Below are 20,708 nucleotides of genomic sequence, written 5' to 3' on the forward strand. Positions count from 1 at the left end.
ACAAGGAGTGGTGGGAAAAAATCACTCAAACATATTGGATGCTGAAACATTGATATAAAAATTAATTTAATGCAAGTGAGACTGAAACAATATCTAATTAAAATCATATGAAAAATGACTAGAAAAGTGGATTGGGCATAACATTTACCAGGCTATCACTAGTATTACCACATGGCTTAACTTCCATGCAACCATTTCCATTTCAGGTCTGCCTGCCAGTTAGCCAGACATTACACAAGAGACAACATAATAAGATCTCACTTATTCACCCAATTATGATGGAAAACAAAGAGTTAAAACAGCTTTTGCTTGTAACCTGTAGACTCATCTTTGAAAAATCGATGTTTAGGTTTTGGGATGAGGAAGCATTTCAGTTTTGTGCCTGACCGTTTGAGTCAGTTTTTCATTTGAAGCTGGAACACAGAGGACGTTCATGTTGTGACTTTTATTTATTTGTTTATTTATTCATTTGCATCCTGGAGTTTGGAGATTGGAACAGCAATAAAGCAAGGAGCATCTGTGCCTGAGATTACCCTGGCAATGACCAGGTACAACTCACAAAGCTGCTACTTAGAATTTAAGCCTTAATTCAAACAGGTTTGTGGCAAGGAAGGGGGATAAAATATGCAGTATCGTTAAAAATAGGTTTATGAATATGGACTAGGCCTCCTGTGTTTGTAAGAGATGGTAAACTCAAAAGTATGTGTATCTCTATGAAGAATTCCTCTGGGTCACCAGAATTCCTCTGGGTCACATCGTATTTGAACTCTGCATGAAGATGCAAGATAATTATTACTGAGTAACAGTGGCAGGTGCATCTTATTAGCTCCAGAGATGACATAAGAGAAGCCTCTCATTCTCTGAGGCAAAGAGAAATAGAGGCTGGGACAGAAGAGGAACAGCCACACTTGAAAAGAAAGCTTTGCCTGCATTTGTTTCATTAGTGTTATATCTAAATTACTAATGAAGCCAAACCCCAGCAGAGGTGTACGTTTGGACTTTATCTTGAATGTATGTATTTTGTATGGTGCTTGCTGGAAATGCCACTTGCTTGTAGTATTTTTCAAATAAGAATTAGAGTAAGGGATAAAGGGTGCAAGGCTTCACCCAACAAACCCTTAATAGAATGATGTCATATTTTCACTTTCTGTGCTCCAAGGGTATGTTTCCAAGATTGATTCCCTTTTTAAGTTGATGGAAGTACTGCATAAATCATTGGGCTATATGTAGTATTGAGCCAGTTTATATTATACTAGACACACTCTGTGTACGGGCTCATGCACACCTGTGTGCATTTATATCTGTGTGTTATATATCATGTATGAAAAAGGTGGTGCTGCGCTGTTGAATAAAGATTTTGTCAGCATGAGTTTGGGTTTGGTACTTACTGATGAGTGATGAAATCCACAATGAGTCTCAGTAAAGCCTGTAGGCTAAATCACACTCCGTATTATGTATCTACTGCATATATCACAGAGGAATGTTTTAGAGATTTAGAATAATTTACTGAAAATATTTTTCATATGGTTTTGCATGTAAAGCCAGATACTTTAGATAACATTAGGCTAAGCATACAGGATTCAAAGGAAATCTTAAACCCCTCTAAAATAGCTTTTTGGTATCTAAAAATGACTGTTTCGGTGCTGGAAACAACTACAGTCTCACAATATTTGGTGTTTTTAAGCCCCAACTCCAGGAAGTCCACCTTTCTCGAAGATATGCTGTCAAGGTTCCTTCCCCACTCTGAACTCTAGGGTACAGATGTGCGGACCTGCATGAAAGACCCCCTAAGCTTATTCTTACCAGCTTAGGTTAAAACTTCCCCAAAGTACAAACTTTTACCTTTTGTCCTTGGACCTTATGCTGCCACCACCAAGCATGTTAAGCAAAGAGCAACGAAAGAGCTCACTTGGAGACGTCTTCCCCCCAAAATATCCCCCCAAGCCCTACACCCCCTTTCCTGCGGAAGGCTTGATAAAAATCCGCACCAATTGGCATAGGTGAACACAGACCCAAACCCTTGGATCTTAAGAACAATGAAAAAGCAATCAGGCTCTTAAAAGAAGAATTTTAATTAAAGAAAAAGTAAAAGAATCACCTCTGTAACCAGGATGGTGAATACCTTACAGGGTAATCAGATTCAAAACATAGAGAATCCCTCTAGGCAAAACCTTAAGTTACAAAAAGACACAAAAACAGAAATATACATCCCATTCAGCACAGCTATTTTGGCAGCCATTTAAACAAAACAGAAATCTAACCCATATCTAGCTAGATTGCTTACTAAGTTCCAAGACTCCCTTCCTTTTCTGTTCCCGGCAAAAACATCACACACACAGACAGACCCTTTGTTTCCCCCCCGCCCCCCACTCCCATCCAGCTTTGAAAGTAAATTGTCTCCTCATTGGTCATTTTGGTAAGGTGCCAGCAAGGTTATGCTAGCTTCTTAACCCTTTACAGGTGAAAGGGTTTTGCCTCTGGCCAGGAGGGATTTTATAGTTCTTTATACAGAAAGGTGGTTACCCTTCCCGTTATATTTTTGACATATGCTTTAGCCAAAAACAAGTTATGCTTTAGTCAAACACAAGCTTACCACAGGAGTGAAATTTAATAGTCCGTGATTTACAGGAGGTATACTAGATGACATAATGGACCTTTCTGGCCTTAAACTGTATGAATCTATGAATCACATGAAAATCAGCTTTTGTTTTTATTAAAAGTATGTCTCTACCCCTCATGGCTGTAGAGAAAAACTTCAAAATGTGAACCCTAAAGGCTCTAACTCTGTCAGTGAGTAGATACTCCAGAGAGATATTTTTCCTCTCATTGGGCTAAATCTGTTCCTTAACTGTAAATTGACTTTTTTTCAAAGAAAAAGTCATCAAAATATTTAAGTCCTTCCTATGATAGCTGATTTCTCAAAGCTCTACTTCATTCACAAGTTATAGGCTTGATGCAGGAACCACTCAGTGAAATTCTATGGCCTGTGTAATTTAGGAAGTCAGATTATAATAAGATTATAATGGTCCCTTCTGTCCTTAGAATCTATTCATCACACTTCATACATAACTTGATTTCTGTCTTAAGGAAGATTTGGGGTTTGTTAATGGTCTCACAAAATCAGAGACTATATTGAAAATAAATAAATAGATGAAAAAATCCCTGGCCCGCCAAAAAGGTGAAATACTGCTCCACCAGGGTCACCCACCCAGGCAAAAGCCAGAGAAAATAGCACCTAGTGCTGAATGACAACAAATTTCGGCTCTGTCAAATCGCAACAGGGAATGAATTCCTGAGAATGCCCTCATTTAGGGAAATGTTCAGATTTAGGGGAAAAGGCCTCAGAACATAGAAGGTATTGGAATAGTCGGTTGGCAGAAGGTGCTCTGGTAGGTACCATATATAGATCTTAAACAAAGCAGAGTAAATCCAACCTTGAATTGAACACACAAGCAAATTAGCAATCTGTACAGACACCTGTGAGAACACCTAGCTATAACTGTGTATGTATCATTCTATGTATCAGTTCTTTATTGTGGTGTCTAAGGGCCTGATCCAAAATTCACTGAAGTCAAAAGGAGTCTGTGTACTTAATGGGATTTGGATCAGACCCTGAAACCTCTATGTGCCTCGGTTTACCCATCTGTACAGTCAGAATAATGAACTGAATTCTTCTGTTTTACTCACTTGAATAGTCCCATTGATTTCAGTCACAGGATTACTGGCTTTTACAAGGCAAACAAGGTTTAGCCAGACAACATGTACCACAGGGATGTTGTGAGGATTGCTTAATATTTGTAAAGCACTTTCAGATCCTCAGATGAAATGAACTGTACCATATAAATGCCAAATATTATTTAGTCCAGCAGAGGAAAGAGAGAGAGAAATAAACCCCCTAACATTTCAGCTTCTTCTGGGAAGTAAAGGCCCAGAGGGTGCTGAAATGTCAAGGATTTTTTTCCTCTGTCCCTTTTTTTTCTTCTAGACTAAATGGTGTGAATGCCACTGCAGTCTTAGTAAATAAATCTCCTGTGCTAAAGCAGGCTACCTCTGGGAATCTTTTAATTCTTTTTGACAGGTGGGGAGGTGTCCAAATATTGTAATATGATTTTTCTGGAAACACTGTTTATATTGAAACACTGTTGGGGGCAGGGGGACTGGCTAAGCAACACTACAGCCACCAGCTTGGACTCGTCTGGCAAAATGAAAATAAATACGTTCTCAGGTTATCATTTCATGAGGCCAGGTTGTGATATGTAGATGGAGGGGTTCTCCACACATGCTTGGAAAGGAGGCTTGTGTGCTCAAACAACATTGTCCTCCACAGTCCCAGGCCCTGTGAAGGGCTTTCCACACAGCCTGGGTCCGTGCTGGGCATTCAGGGAAGGGAGTGGAGATGGGGCAGAAAGAGGTGGGGCTGGCTCAGATGAGTGCACGTTTTCTTCCCTAGCACCCAGTGAATGTCTCCCAGAAAGTGAAAGCCGTCTTAGGCTGTATCCCTTCCAGTGGATCCTCCTTCCTTCCTTCCTTCCCTTTCTCCTTCCCAAGGAGACGCTGCAGGTGGGTTGGGTTTAGGGTGACCAGACAGCAAGTGTGAAAAATCGGGATGGGGGTGGGGGGTAATAGGAGCCTATGTAAGAAAAATATCAAAAATTGGGACTGTCCCTATAAAATTGGGACATCTAGTCACCCTAGTGGGGTTCCTACACTGTGGTGCCACTGAAACTGTGTTGCCAAGGTGCTGCTGGAGAGGCTGTGCTGGATGCCAAAGTCACTTCAGGGGCACAGGATCTCTGTAGGTGGCCTTCAGCTCCCACAGATCCCCTGTCAGATTTAGCAATGTTGTTTTCCTTGGACAGGGACAAATGGTGGCCCACTCAACGGAATGATGCAGTATGATGAGGAAATCCCTATGGATCTGCTTCCCTCGCAAAAATTCCCTTCCCAGGGGAGGGGCACAGTGGGAGAACCAGGAAGTGCTTTGGGCATGTAGGTTACACGTTACTTGTTAAGACTCACTGTATGTGCTATATAGTAAGTATACCTGAACCACCTGCCTCCCAACCCCTCCCCCTCACAAACGTGCTATGCAAATTACAGAGACCTATGTGAAGCATCACATAGCTTATGTCTCATATAGCTCCATAGAATGTAAGGCTGGCCCTGCCTATGATAAACTATAAAATATGTTTGCCACTGAAGAATTCCTGACTATATCAGTGAAAGATGACCTATGCTAAAGGGAATAAATGATGCTGCTCAGAATGCATCAGACCTCCCTTCAGGTTACCAAGGCCTAGAAACAGTGACAACCTCTACCTTTAAACACTCAGTAACACTCTCATCATGCTCTCTAATAGAGCAAAGCCATTAAGTTGTCCACATTGTAATTTAGATCACAGAAGAGACTTCCACAGATTTTTTTCAGGTTAAAATAACCAGTATACAGAGAGTAGGCAAAATTATTCCACTGTAGCTACGTACTTAATTATATGGAATACTGCATAAATTGTCAAGTGCAAAGAATTATTCTGATAAATTTAAATACTAATTAAATAGGCTATTGCAGAATTTTAAGAACATTATAGGGTTCCGCTTCTTCAGGTAATTTGCATATCCTTCATCTAGTGAATTTAATTTTAAAGGACTTCTTTTTTGTGTGGTTGGAAACCCTTTTTTGTTTCAGTAGAAGATTAAAAAGGGGATTTATAGGTTGCTCACTGACATTTTTATAGCAGTTTGCACTAGTGCCTCTCTACTGATGAGTGTGTCACACTTCTGTTACAATTTCAGGAGTTTAAAAATTGGCCATAAAAATAACTTAGTTAGAATGTGGAGTATAGGGTGTTGCTTGTAGCTATTTCTTTCTTTTTTTAAAAAAAAATTGCAAAATAAATATCTACCAATATGTATATAACATGGAAATAAAAGAAAAGCTAGATGGTGCTGATTATAGATGTCATTTAGTGCTTCTAAAATGTCAAGTGTCTGATTTTCAAAGGATTCTCATTGTGCTTCTAAATATCTGGGCTCAGTTTTCCATTCCTGTTTTTGGATGCCCTGTCCTTTGTGTTTAAAAATTTTGGTTAACCATTTACACATCTAAGGGCCAACATTTTCAAACTTGGATACCTAAAATTAGGTACCCAAATACATATTTTGGCATTTAAATAAGTGGTCGGATTTCTTCAGTGGGGCTGCGAGCTCAGCAGCTGCCGCTGACTTTAGTGGAATTTGTCAACAGCTCTGAAAATCAAGTCACTTTTATTTAGGTGCCTAAATATGGCGCCAAACTTTAGGTGCTTATATCTGAAAATTTTGGCCTGAATTTTTAAAAATGTTATTGAGGAGTATAAATAATAAAACAAGAACAACTTTGTAAACATTGTAATATGCTTAGAACCTATACAATACTTTTCATGTTCAAAATGTCTTAATAAACACCAACTATAACTGAACATTATACTGTTATACAGTTATACATTAAACACCAACTATAACTGAACCTTTTTACGTGTGTGTGTGTGTGTGTGTGTGTGTGTGTGTAAAAGGTAAATTCACTGTTTTCTTAGGTTAACTGTGGTATGAATTTCTTAATTGTAGTGTGAATTCTCATAAACCTGAGGTTTTGGTCATTCAAAAGTTCTTCTGAATTCAGATTGTTTTAAGGGCTTGATTCTGAATTCTTTGTGTACCCCAAATTCTGATGAACTTTCATGGGTGCACAAGGGCTGCAGGATGAGGATTTAGGTGTCTTTCTACCTGATGGCATGGACAACTGCAGTTTACATTCACAATTCCAAGGGATTTTTTTTTTTTTGGACATTTGGTTGCTGAACTCCTAAGAAATAGAAAATTGTATGTCTAAAAATTTAGATACAGGAAAATTAAACTTAAAGAGCACCTTGATTTTTAGCCATTGGAAAACCCACTGTTGAGGTGGGTTCATGCATACTGAGCATATAATACCTAGTGTCTAATCTTTGTGCTAGCTTCCTGTTCACTTCTGAGTTCAAATCAAGATGTTATAGATTATCTATAACACACTGAGGCCCCTCTATTTCCAAGACCACCTCTCCTTTTGTGCCCCATTGTAGGATTTAAAGTCAGCTGGAAAACTCCTCCTATACATGTTGAGAACTGAACATCAGGAGGTTCTGCTGAGGGCCCTCTCCTGCATTCTGCCAAAGCCTGAGTTTGGCCACTTTCAAGATGGGATTTAATCAGGCCTTTCAAGGGTTGCCAACTTTCTAACTGAACAAAACTGAACACCCTTGCCCCTCCCACTTCTCCAAGGCCCTGCCCCCTCTCTCCACCGTTTACTCACCCTCACTCGCTTGCTCATTTTCACCAGAATGGGGAGGGTCCCTTTTCGACTGTGTGTTCCAGTTGAAAACCGGACACCTGGCAACTCTAGGAGGTTTCAATTTTGGCAGGGGTTTATTGAGTTGAATGGCAATAACATAAGAGCTGTTCTTTGTGTTTTGGCCTATATCAACTGGCAATTATGCTGTAAAGGTGGTTTTTAAGTATGCTTTATTGAAAGTAAAATAACTTCAGTGATAGCGAGGCTATGGACGAAGATAAGAAAAATCACTAAATTACTTCCTGGCCAAATACATTGTGAAAAATACAGCAGGCCCAACATTTTCCTATTAACTGTAAAGGCCATACAGAACCATATGAGATTTTGTTTGTTGCTTTTTTTCACCTGTACTGCATTTACTTGGTTTCTGCTATACTGTGTCATCTTATTTAACACGTACAACCAGTGAACTACAAAGCATTCTGCTGGACGTTATGTTTGTCTGACTCAACTCTGTGGAGTTTTCTATTTTTATAGAGCTTCTTCTCAATTATTGTATTTGGCATAAAAATGCTTTGAATATGCATGCTATAAATGAATGTGTAGGTGGGAGGCAGCATAGTGCAGGAGAACGAGCACAAGGCTGGAAATTGGAGGTTGATTACAATGACTGATTAAGTGATTTATTTAGATTTATACAATACACTGTAGGCACCCTTGAAATAACTCAAGGATACAAGAAAATTAATACCCAAATGTAACTACTATGCAGCAGTTCAGTTCAATATAACTCACTACCGACAAACCCAGCAACTCAAAAGCTCAAACTACCATTGCCCTCAAGCAGTTCCCCACCCAAATGTGAAACTGCATTGCTAATGTGCATGTGTCAAGTATGTGGGCAAACACATGCTAGGTGGCCACTTACCTGTCCATGTGCATATGCAAATACTTAGTGGCAAGCATATCAATGTGCGCAGGCCTGCAATTTGAAAATCAGGCTTAAGAAGTCTAAAATCCTAAACCTGGCTCAAGCACTGATCCTCTGCACAGCGGTGGGCAAGTCCCTGCCTGTCTCTGCCTCAAGTTTCCCTCTGGGGAAAGTGGAGATAACAATATTTATTAAACTAACTCCCTCTGGCATGGTGAGGGTAAGCACATTAGTTAATGTGGCTAAAGCTAGGGTTACCGTATTTGAACATTCAAAAAAGAGGACATTCCATGGGGGGGGGGGTATTTGCTCCTGCCCCCGGCCCCGCCCCCATTCCAACCCCTTCCCCAAAGTCCCCACCCCAACTCCGCCCCCACCCTGCCCCTTTGGACACCTTCTCCAAATCCCCGCCCCGGCCCCTCCTCCTCCCCTGAGCTCACCGCATTCCCTCTCCCCCCCTTCCTCCCAGCCACACGAAACAGGAAATGAAGATGAGCTCTAAAGGCCTGATTCAAGCCCACTGAAATCAGTGGGAGTCTCATTTCACTTGCACTTTGGATCTGGCCCTGAACAAATAAAGTCACTAAACATTGCCCATGAAAATTGTCTGCTGTAATGTGAAATGCAGTACTTTGTAACTACAGCACTTAAAATGTTCTTTTCTGAAAGGGGTGACCGTTTTAGGCACTATGTCATTATGTCTATCTGGGTTTACTATATTCAGACAGACTTTGATTCGCTTCAGTGACTTATTTGGTTTTGTGCGTGATTTTTTCGTTTGTTTATTTTCAATGCCTGCTGTGTGGAAAGAGTTAAATGGGAAAATCTCAATTAAATACTGGCTGAGTTTATTTAAAAGGGGGTTTCATAGATTGTGGGACAGTTTAGTTAGTTACCTTATCCGCAAGGCAGGGGTAATTTGTTATAAAGTTATTCATACCTGTGGGATATAAATATTGTAATAATAAAAGATTGCTCACAGTTACGGGAGGTGTTGGGACCAGGAAGGGGCTTAAAGAGGAGAAGACTAGGGCCTTCTGATGTGACAGGAAAGGGAAGTCAAGAGTTTATCATAAGGATTGGGGCTGAACTAGGGGAAAAAGTCTGTCTGGGGCAGAGGGGCTGTATTAGAAGAAAGTCTGTTCAAAAAGAGGAGATTGACTCCGCCTCATGTGACATCCTTGAATGTCTTTTCTGGGGTAAGTGGATTCCAAAGATTTGACTGGTCCTGGTTCAGTTTAATTTTATTCCATCCCCATTGTAGAGTTGGGTATAATTTATTTATATTGTCCCCTTCCATCACTCTTAAACTAAAGGAGGTGTAGTATATTGAAGTAAACACATCTAGTTTTGCTTGTGCTCTTTTAGATAATAATGAAAGATTAATGACACAGGCTCAATAGTAGTGTTGCTATGACTGAAATATACACCATAGATAAGATAAACAGGAATTGTATTGAATTTGTTGGCAAGGGGGGAAAAAAGCTTGTTTATATAGTGAATGCTGCAGACTCATCAAAATCCCAGCTTTCCCTTAACTCTCTGTATCTTAATTTTCCTAACAGATGTCAACAAATACAAGCTTGAAAAAGCTACCGGACTGAAGATTCTGCAGACTGGCGTTGGGGAGGTAAGTGACTTGGGGGCATTTTTTACTCTCAAAAGCATTTTAATTTGTTCTTTTATGAAATCCTAGAGCTCATGGATGTATATAAGCTACCAGTGCTAATAATGCTAAGGGCCTCTTTATGATACAGCTGCATCTGTCAAAGTACAATCTGCTGCACACATAGTGCCATACCCCACAGAGAATAAAGCACCAAACTTATGTGTAAAGCTCAGCAGCCATTAAGAAATGCAGTTTCTAGCTTTGTTGTATCTGAGGTACAAAATCCCCAAAGATGAGCAAGGCAATTTAAGTGTCTTATTATCCCCCTGGTTTCAATGGAGTACAATCTCATCTAGATCAATTAAAATCTAAATTTGGGGTAAAGTGTCTTTAGATGTAAAGGTGAACCTATCTGTGAATGACTTGATTATTTTCAGTCCATTTTTTTATTTAATTTGAAATATAAATAAAATATCTCTGTTCCATTATGGTGATTTGAAGCAAAAACTCTACTAAGCATTTTATCATTTATTAATTAAAATGATGCTATCTGCTAAGAACCTTGTATGAACTGCAGGTGAATACTAATTTTGGTGCTAATTTTATGTACATAAAGGGATTTTTTTTCTTTTACAGTTCAGTAATTTTGCTAGTGGAAAATGCTCATAGGTCTGGACAGATGTTTGTTTCTTGTGTTTATATTACTCTTGGTATTAAGAATAATTAACCACAGATTAGCAACACTGAAGTAGATTAACTATTTGATTCATTTTCAATTTCTGGTGTTTTCTATTCTTTGACGGTTCACAACAAATGTCCCATTCTGCAAAGATTTCAGAACATGAGTAACTTTATGCACATAAGTAAAGGCCTGAGCCTTAAAGCGCTGCCAATTCTGAGAACTACTGAGTACCCGCAGCTTTAATTGGTTTATGGCTATGAGGATCTGATCCTGCAAACAGGCCAGATCTTTGGCCAGTGTAAGTCAACATAGCTCCATTGGTGCTATGCTGAGGATCCTGATCCAGGTGTGCATAACTCTACTTATGTGACTAGTCCCCTGACGTCAGTAAGACTACTCATGTTCGTAAATAATAATTATACCTGTACTTCAAGGGTTGGAGCCTCTGTGCAGGATCCAAAGACCACTGAAGTCAGTGGAAAGACTCTCATTGACTTCAGTGAGTTTTGGATTAGACTGTCAGTGTGGAGTTTTTTGTGAGTCTAACTCTGATATTCACCTGCTATAATTTGGTAGTCAGTTTAGTCAGTTCCTATTTTCAGCATTATTTTCAGAATTTAGTCCTTCACTTAAGTAATCAATATATTTTGTGCCAGAGAAGAGCTTCATAGAAAGTGAGCGATGTGCCTAGAAGGTGTCTGATTTGGAGCTAAATGGACAGAATGTGAAGGATAAATGAAACAAATATCTGGTAAAAACTTTTCCCACAAAGAATAGGTTGACATAACAGATATTATTGATTGATTGATGTTTCCTAAATATCTTTTAAACTGTGACTTGGATTAATGAAACATTTGAAAGTTAACAGCATTCTGCAACATGATGCATTTTTAGCAGGCAATAAACAGAAAGAAATAAACCCAGGTGAAGCATGAATCCAATGTTTAAATATATCCTAGGTTATTAGTAAGATATAGTGACCAGCAGGAAAAATAACCAAGCTGTTTGGCACGTTAAGATGACAGATGAAACTCTTTGATTCTATTGCCTATATATTTTGTTAGATGTGAACTCATAAAATGTCTCTCTCAATTCTGTGCTTTCTCCCATCTAAGTCTTATCAGATATGATTATGTATATATAAAATAATTTTCTGCACAGTCTCATCTACATGAAAAATAATGGAGCTCTATGATTAAGCCATTTATTTGTTGACTCAGGATCAAATTCAGTTTTGGCCAGGTTAAATCCAACTATACTAATCCAGTGTAATGGTTCATTTTCAGTTCATCCTTGTGCTTACTATAGTTAAACCAAATAAAAAGGACAGCTCTAACCAAATTGAAAGATACTTTTGGTGGATCAGCAGTTCTTCTGAGGCAAATTGCGGATACAGTAGTTAGACATTATGGTAACTGTAAATCACTTAGTCAAGATGTTCAAATCAAAAGGACTCAGAATAAACACCCTGATTTTTTAAATGAGAAATAACCTTTTTTGTCTTTTAAGGAGTCAGATTGGTGACACAGTAAATGGGTAGATTATTTTATTTTCATTTGTAGAATTTTAGAACAGGATGGAATGTCTTTATATAACATCTTTCCTATTTCAAGTAACCCAAAGATTTCAAGAGAAAAATGAGCTAGATACTAGCAACGAGTGCTGAAGTTATATAAACAAATACAGCTACTGTTCCATGCTCAGCAATATCTCATATGTTGCATTTTACATTGGAACCTGTTTTTGGTTTTGATCCTGCTCCCATTGAGATTAATAGGAGTTTTGCCACAATAAGAAATGAGTAGACACCAAGGACTAAATCAAGCCCTCAAGGCACAGCCCTGCATTCAAAGCAGTGTGAAGGCACCTCATCCCATTGGGAGTGCGGGGGAAGCAGAATGCTTGCCAGAGCTCCCGACTGGTATGGGGAAATGCAATCAGCCATACCTTTTTAAGGGATGCAGCATACTTTCCCCTCTTAAGCTATCTGTTCCAGTCATGTCTTTGCATATTCTCTACCTCCTTCTGGCAGCATCTTGGAAACAGACTTGAGCTCCTCTGAGTGCCGGGGCTGTAATTCTAGCATGTCTTTATGGGAAACCATACAAAGGTTAGGAGGTACCGTTGTTAAGGGTAATACAGAAGGCATGCTGGAATGTGCTTCTTAGGATCTACACAGTCAACTGCATCTGCTCTAATGGGCAAAATCTACTCCTTTTTCTTCTTTCCTGCCATGACCAAGCCAGCAGGACCCAGCTAGAGTTTCAGACCAAATGTTACTTCAATTTGATTTCCTTGACCTCATAATAGTCTCTGGAGAAGGATACTGTGAAAGGGTGAAACAGCCAGGAAATGAGATAAGGTCTTTCTGCTTGTCACAGGACTCAGCAGATGCTTAGAAGGGGCCAGTGTTCTATTTCTGGGACTGAAAGAAGCAAAGGGAAAGGCCTCTCGTGATTGTAGCTTGTTGGTTGGGGGAATAGCTTTGTTTTGTGTTCATGAGCTTTTGTCTTTGTATAATAATATTGTCCTCTGAGGCAAGAGTCTTAACCAGACTTGGGTGTGGCACAGGTTCTCTCCTGGACTGGTGAAGGAACCCACTAGCTTACAGATATATTATTTTAGATTTTTCTCCACTAATTTTCTTATGTGGAATGTTAATTGCATGTATAGGATCTGAATTATAATGCTTTATGATTCACTAATGTAATGACAGACATGAATTAAAATAGTTTTTTAAACCAAGCAGAAATATCTCAAAACAAAATATAACTGAAATGAGCAGTCTCCTGTAGACTCAGATGTTCCAGAGTAGATCAGTGATATTTTGACATATTTCAGGAAAATCACAGTTTCAGATATTTTGATAAGTTTTAGAATTATGTTGAATTATATTGAAATTACATATAGTGTTACTACAATAAGACATAAAGATCAATATTAAAAAATCATCATGGGGAATGATGAAATAGGAAGCCACAAGTGTATGGCAGGGGACTGTCTATAATGAAATAAATGCTTCTTGGGACAGGCATCACATTTCCAAATTACTGCTTTCCCTATTGGAAGAAAGGTATTAAATCTGAAGTGTTACAGATAACTTTGAAAACACATTCTCAAATGTAGCACAGATGTATACTGGTTATAATATTTCAGCATGTTGCCAGATAGTCTGCAGAAGGCAGTTGGGGAAAACCATCAGAGGAGATGGCAGAAATAATGCCACCCCCTTTGATTGAGCTGGCTTGCCTGCCATTTTTTAGGGCAGTGCTGCTATTTAGGAGTCTGGTTGGACTCTCACCTGCTCACCTCTCACTAGAAAATCAGCTAGCAACTATGGCTAGCTCGACTCCCTCCCCCTACCCCCACCTCGTATGAGTAGGAGGCGGGCACTGTCATTGATGATTTTGTTACCTCCAAATTAGACTACAGGCATGTGCTTTGCATGGACCTACAATGTAAATCTATCCAGAAATTGAAGCTGGTGCAGAATTTGACAACTGGTTTGTAATGAAGTACTTCTTGCCAGAGAATGTGATGCCAGCATTTTTTGAATTACCCAAATTAAGTACCAGATAGAATGGATAATGTGGTTTTTGACCTTTAAAGCCCTAATTTGTAGGGCCTGGGACCTACAGATATTGCCTTTGTTCCTGAGCCATGCTACCACAGCCCTAATTGGATAAGAGAAAGGGGGCAGCCGGCGGAGCATTCTCCACCAGAGCGCCTCAGCTTTGGAACTCTTTCCTCCCACTTATCTGTAAAAGTGCTAGTTTTTTGACCAGCAGGTACCATTTGTTTTTCCTAGTTGTGAGTGAATGGGGAGATTCTAACAGGGGCTCTTAAATATGATTTTTGCTGCAGTCTAATTTCCTGTTGCTGTTGATATCTAGATTAATGATTAATGGATAATTACTGGAGTGGACTGTATTATGCCTGCATACTTAGAAATTGTCAAGGAATGCCTGGAGCAAGTGATAGGTACTTCTTTTTAATGGATGCTTGTGTGATTCTAAATACATTAATAAAATCAAAAAGAATTTAAAAGCATTAAATATTGATTAACATATACAGTATCTAAATACTTCAAAACATTTTTACTCGCTCCACCTATCAACAATGACTTTATTCTACAAGACTAAATAATATCAATTTCTAAGTCACTTTTACACTTTAAAATATCCCATGTTAATTTTGAAGAGAATAATATTAATATATCTAATTTTATGAACTCACACTCACATCGAGAAGTATCTTACTATGCAAGTATTGTGGAATATGTGTACTGTAAAGTAGTACTAATAAGTAATGGTATCAGAATTTGGTCCTATAATTGCATACAGAATTAATTCTTCAAGAACTGTAAGGAATAAAATTAAACATAAGGTAAATTTCCCCACAGAGAATAGTTGTGCTGTATGGTTCATTTGGTAAGTCCTTATACTTTTTTTTCAAATGCATTGTTGATAATATTTAGAGACTATGCTAATGCTATATATTAACTATTCATTATTGTACATAGCCCACTAGAGGGATGCTTTTAAGATAATTTTCATCCACAGTGTTAAAAAAGGGCAAAGAAAGATGCATAATATGCAAAATAAAAATGATGTATTTACAGTGTAATCTTTGTAATATGCCCTAGGTAATAGCATATTATATATAAAATGTGGTAGAATCATAACAATCAGTGGGGCTAATGAATGATCGCTCCAGGAGGATCAATCAAGGAAGAAATGACCATTGCAGAGAAGATAAATATATAATTTGCATAGGTCTTCACTGCAGAGGAAGTGAGGGAGATTCCCACACCTAAGCCATTCTGTGTAGGTGACAGATCTCGGGAACTGTCCCAGCTGAGGTGTCAGTAGAGGAGGTTTTGGAACAAATAGATAAACTAAAGAGTAGTAGGTCACAGGACCAGCCAGATGGCACTCACCCAAGAGTTCTGAAGGACTTCAAATATGAAATTACAAAACTACTAACTGTGGTGTGTAACCTATCACTTAAATCAGTCCCTGTATTAGATGACTGGCGGACAGCTAATGTGATGCTGAGTTTTAAAAAAGGCTCCAAAGGCGATAATGGCAATTACAGGCCAGTAAGGCTAATTTCAGTACCAGGCATATTGGTTGAAACTGTAGTAAAGAACAGAATGATCAGACACACGATCAGGTGACCACAATATGTTGAGGAAGAGTCAGCCTGGCTTTTGTAAAGGGAAATCATGCCTCACCAATCTATTAGAATTCTTTGAGGAGGTCAACAAACCTGTGGGCAAGAGTGATCCAGTGGATATAGTATACCTGGACTTTCAAAAATCTTTTGACGAGGTCCCTCACCAAAGGATTTTAAGCAAAGTAGGCAGTCATGACATAGGAGGGAAGGTCCTCTCATGGGTCAGTAATTGTTAAAAAATAGGAAACAAAGGGTAGGAATAAATGGTCAGTTTTTGCAGTGGAAAGGGGTAAACAGTGGGATCCCCCAAGTATCTGAACTTGGGCCAATGCTGTTCAACATATGCATAAATGATCTGGAAAAAGGGATAAACAGTGAGGTGGCAAAGTTTGCAGATGGTACAAAATTACTCAGGATAGTTAAGTCCAAAGCAGACTGTGAAGAATTACAAAGGGATCTAACAAAACTGGGTGACTGAGCAAGAAAATGTTGAAATTGATTAAATTCAGTGTTGATAAGCACAAAGGAGTGCATGCTGGAAAATATAATCCCATCTATACATACAAAATGATGGAGCTAAATTAGCTGTTACCACTCAAGAAAGAGATCTTGGAGTCATTGTGGAAAGTTCTCTGAAAACATCTGCTCAATGTGCAGCAGCAGTTAAAAAAGCTAACAGAATGTTAGGAACCATTAGGAAAGGGATAGATAATAAGACAGAAAAGATCATAATACCACTATATAAAACCATGGTATGCCCACATATTGGCATGCCCACACCTTGAGTACTGTGTGCAGTTCTGGTCGCCCCATCTCAGAAAAGATATATTAGAATTGGAAAAGGTATAAAGAAGGGCAAGAAAAATGATTAAGTGTATGGAACAGCTCCCATGTGAGGAGAGATTAAAAAGACAGAGACCGTTCCTCTTAGAAAAGACACAGCTAAGGGGGAATATGATAGAGGTCTATAAAATGAATAATGGTATGGAGACAGTGAATAGGGAAGTGTTATTTACCCCTTAATGTAACACAAGAACCAGGATCACCTAGTGAAATTAATAAGCAATAGGTTTAAAACAAACATAAGGAAATACTTCTTCACAAAACACACAGTAAGCCTGTGGAACTCATTACCAGGGGATCTTGTTAAGGCCAAAAGTGTAACTTGGTTAAAAAAAGAACTAGATAAAAACAAAAGGATGGCCATATTAGGTCAGACTAATGGTCCATCTAACCCTGTATCTTGTCCTCCAACAGTGGCCAATGCCAGATTCTTCAGAAGAAATGAACAGGACAGGGCAATTGTTGAGTGATCCATCTACTGTTGTCGAATCCCAGCATCTGGCAGCCAGAGGCTTAGGGACTCCCAGAGCATGGGGTTGCATCACTGGCCATCTTAGCTAATAGCCATTGATGGACCTATCCTACATGAACTTATCAAATTCTCTTTTGGCCTTCACTGTATCCCCTGGCAATGAGTTCCATAGGTTGATTGTGCATTGTTTGGCAGGCTTCCTGCATCTGATGTACTTAAAAAAAATTGCTGTTAGCTTTTGTGTCTTTTGCTAGCTGCTTTTCAAATTCTTTTTTAGTTTCCCTAATTATACTTTTACATTTTTATCTTCCTTTCTGTTTTCCTCAGTAGGATCACACTTCCCATTTTTAAAGGATGCCTTTTTTTCCTCTAACCGCCTCTTTTACTCTGTTATTTAACCATGGTGGCATTTTTTTTGTCCTCTTACTATCTTTTTTAATTTGAGCCTCTATTATCATGTTTTTTAAAAGTTTCCATGCAGCTTGCAGGCATTTCACTCTTCTGACTGTTCCTTTTAATTTTCATTTAACTAACTTTCTCATTTTTGTGTAGTTTCGCTTTTTGAAGATAAATGCTACTATGGTGGGCTTCTTCAATATTCCTCCCCCCTACTAGGATATTAAATTTAATTACCTTATGGTCACTATTACCAAGCGGTTCAGCTATGTTCACTTCTTGGACCAGATCCTCTGTGCAACTTAGAACTAAATCAAGAATTGCCTCCCCCCACCCCAGTGGGTTCCCAGAGTAGCTGCTCCAAGAAGCAGTCATTAATTGTGTCTAGAAATTTTATCTCTGCATCCCATCCAGATGTGACATGTGTCCAGTCAATATGGGAAAGGTTGAAATCCCGCATTATTACTGAGTTTTCTATTTTTATATCCTCTCTAATCTCCCTGAGCATTTTGTAATCACTGACACCATTGTGGTTAGTGGTATATTTGTACTGCTATACTCTTAGTATTTAAGCATGGAATTTCTATCCATAGAGATTTCATGGCACTGTTTGATTCATTTCAGATTTTCACTGTATTTGACACTATGCTTTCTTTTACATATAGTGCTACTCAAGCACCAGTGTGACCTACTCTGTCATTCCTATATATTTAGTATTCTGGTATTAAGGCAGTCAGGTTCACCCATCTTATTATTTAGATTTATTGCATATGTATACAAGCACTTATAAAATTTGTCAATATTTAGTTGACTGCCTTCATGTGATGTAATTGTGAATGGGACTCTTTCATTTGACTGCTTCTCCTGATTTCCTAACCTATACTTAATTAACTTCTGTTCTTTCCTCTTTACTAGGATATAGAGAATCCCCATTAACAGATCCTCCCCTAAGAGATATCTCTGTCCGAACCAGATACTCCTCCTCACCTGTAGGTTTTCCTCCAGCCTTTAGGTTAAAAACTTCTCTACAATCTTTTTAATTTTACATGTCAGCACTCTGGCTCTGGTTTTGGTTTAGGTGAAGCCCAGCCTTTCTGTATAAGCTCCTCCTCTCCCCAGTTCCTAATAAACTTAAAACTGTCCTCCCTACACCATCGTCTCATCCACGCATAGAGACCCTGCAGATCTGCCTGTCTAACTGGCCCTGCACATGGAACTGGAAGCATTTCAGAGAATCCTACCATGGAGGTCCTGAACTTTAATTTCTTATCTAGCAGCCTAAATTTGGCCTCCAGAACTTTCTCCTTCCTTTCCCTAGTATTGGAATCTACGTGTATCACAACCACTGGCTCCTCCCCAGCACTGCACATAAGTCTGTCTAGATGTCTTGATATATCCTCAACCTTTGTACCCAGCAGGCAATTTACCATGCGGTTCTCCCAGTCATCCCAAACCCAACGCTCTGTATGTCTAATAATTGAATCCCCCATTACTGTTACTATTAGGTAAGCTCATTTAGGATATCTTCATTAGTGGCAGTTAGCCAAGATGGTCAGTGACACAATGCCACGCTTTAGTGTCACTAAACCTCTGACTGCCAGAAGCTGGGACTGAACCACAGGGGATGGATCATTTGATAAATTGCGCTCTGAAGCATCTGGCACTAGCCACTGTGAGAAGACAGGATCCTGGGCTAGATGGACCTCTAGTCTGACCCTGTATGGCCATCTTTATGTTCTTCTGTTTTATTGAGGATGGTTCCAGTCCTGTGACCACTTATGTGTGTAACTTTAATCACATAATTAAATGTCCTGACTTCCACCATACTACTCACATACTTAAAGTTAAGCACATGCCCAGGGGATAGTAAGGCTGTCATTCACCTATCAAACAGATTCTGGCTGTGAAAGGGCAAAGTTCTAATGTTTATTCCCAGTATTTGACATGCACATTACATAGAAAGAAGTATTTTGACATGTGAATGATGGGTTGCTACTTCAGCTTTGAAATTTGGTGTCTGTGGTAATTTCCTTTCTTACATTCTGGTTGTGACATCCCCCTGTCCTTCTTTACACATTTTGTTAAAGAAAAAGATATTATAATAATAATTATATACATATGAAATAATGAGCTTGATATTCAGAGGCAACTATCAGTTTATTCTGATGTGTGTTCTCCTCCTGAAACATTGTAAGAAGCACATGTAGTCAAATGTCATGTCGGTTTATGAATTCCTTTACAGTAGTACTCTGATTTAAAGTAGCAGAAGTGCCAAGTGATGTGGCAGTTGCTATGGTAACTACAGTTATTCAGTACTGTGTACAATGAAAGCGGTAAGGTCTGCCTTGTGGCTGTAGGAACTTATGGATCCTCTTACTGTTTTTTTTAACATTTTCAATTTTTTTTAAAGTAACATATGTTAGTTTCAAGGCTATGTCTTGTCTTTGGGCCATATCAAGCCATTGATTTTTAAGCAGGACTTCCAATTGAAATCCACCGAAAAGCTCCACAGAAAAATGAGTTAGATACAAGCAATGAATCCATTGGCTTCATAGGCAAGTGTGCCATTGAAATCAATGGAGTTCTTCTTCAAAATCATCGGCATAATCTAGCCTTTGATTGATAGCCTGCATTAGTCACATGCATAGTGGGGAGAGGCAGTATTTTTAATAAGGAACATAAGATCGTCCATACCAGATGAAGTTATTAGTCCATGAAGTCTAGCATCCTTCCTCCAGCAGTGACCTGTTCCTGAAGAATCAGAGGAAAGTGAAAACCCGCATAATGCACCTAGTCAGCTGATCAAAGCTGTGCATGAAGACAAAATTCTTTCTGATCTCTTCGGTGGTCATCTTATGCCTTGAAGCTTGAGATTTGGTTACCCATAACGTAAGGCCCAGTGCTGCAAGGTGCTGGAGTGCCCTCAACTCCCACTAAATGAAAAGGTGTTGAGGGCTCTCTTAACCTAGTAGAATTTTAGATCCTTATCCTGAATAACTACAAATGTTGTTTCTAGTTATAAAATTATTAAGCCTCACTTTTTAAAATCTAGTTAGTGTTTTCTCTGATCTTTGACAGTGGTATATTCTACAGACTGGGTCACTGAAGGGCTAAGCAGTTGACTCTTCTGAGAAAAAGAACAGTTCTGTCCTTTTCCTGAGGAAAAAATCATAGGGTTTTTATGGCTGTCATCAGAGGCATTATTTAATGGTCTATGGTTCAAACTTTAAACACTTATGTGTGCTACATTGGTGGAAATCCCATTGATGCCTGTGGAACTACTCCAGGCTT

General features: G+C 39.0%; 1 protein-coding gene across 3 annotated transcripts in view; it reads left to right on the forward strand.

The window, feature by feature from the left end:
* Nucleotides 1-20,708, forward strand: part of PTPRN2 (protein tyrosine phosphatase receptor type N2) — a 1,054,095-nt gene that overhangs the window by 700,910 nt on the left and 332,477 nt on the right. For all 3 annotated transcript variants that reach the window (XM_073334545.1, XM_073334547.1, XM_073334546.1), the window contains one exon: nt 9,803-9,867. In XM_073334545.1, coding sequence (XP_073190646.1) covers nt 9,803-9,867 — 65 coding nt within the window. The remainder of the gene's footprint in view (nt 1-9,802; nt 9,868-20,708) is intronic.

This window comes from Lepidochelys kempii, chromosome 2, assembly GCF_965140265.1.
Source record: "Lepidochelys kempii isolate rLepKem1 chromosome 2, rLepKem1.hap2, whole genome shotgun sequence".
Classification (NCBI taxonomy): domain Eukaryota; kingdom Metazoa; phylum Chordata; order Testudines; family Cheloniidae; genus Lepidochelys; species Lepidochelys kempii.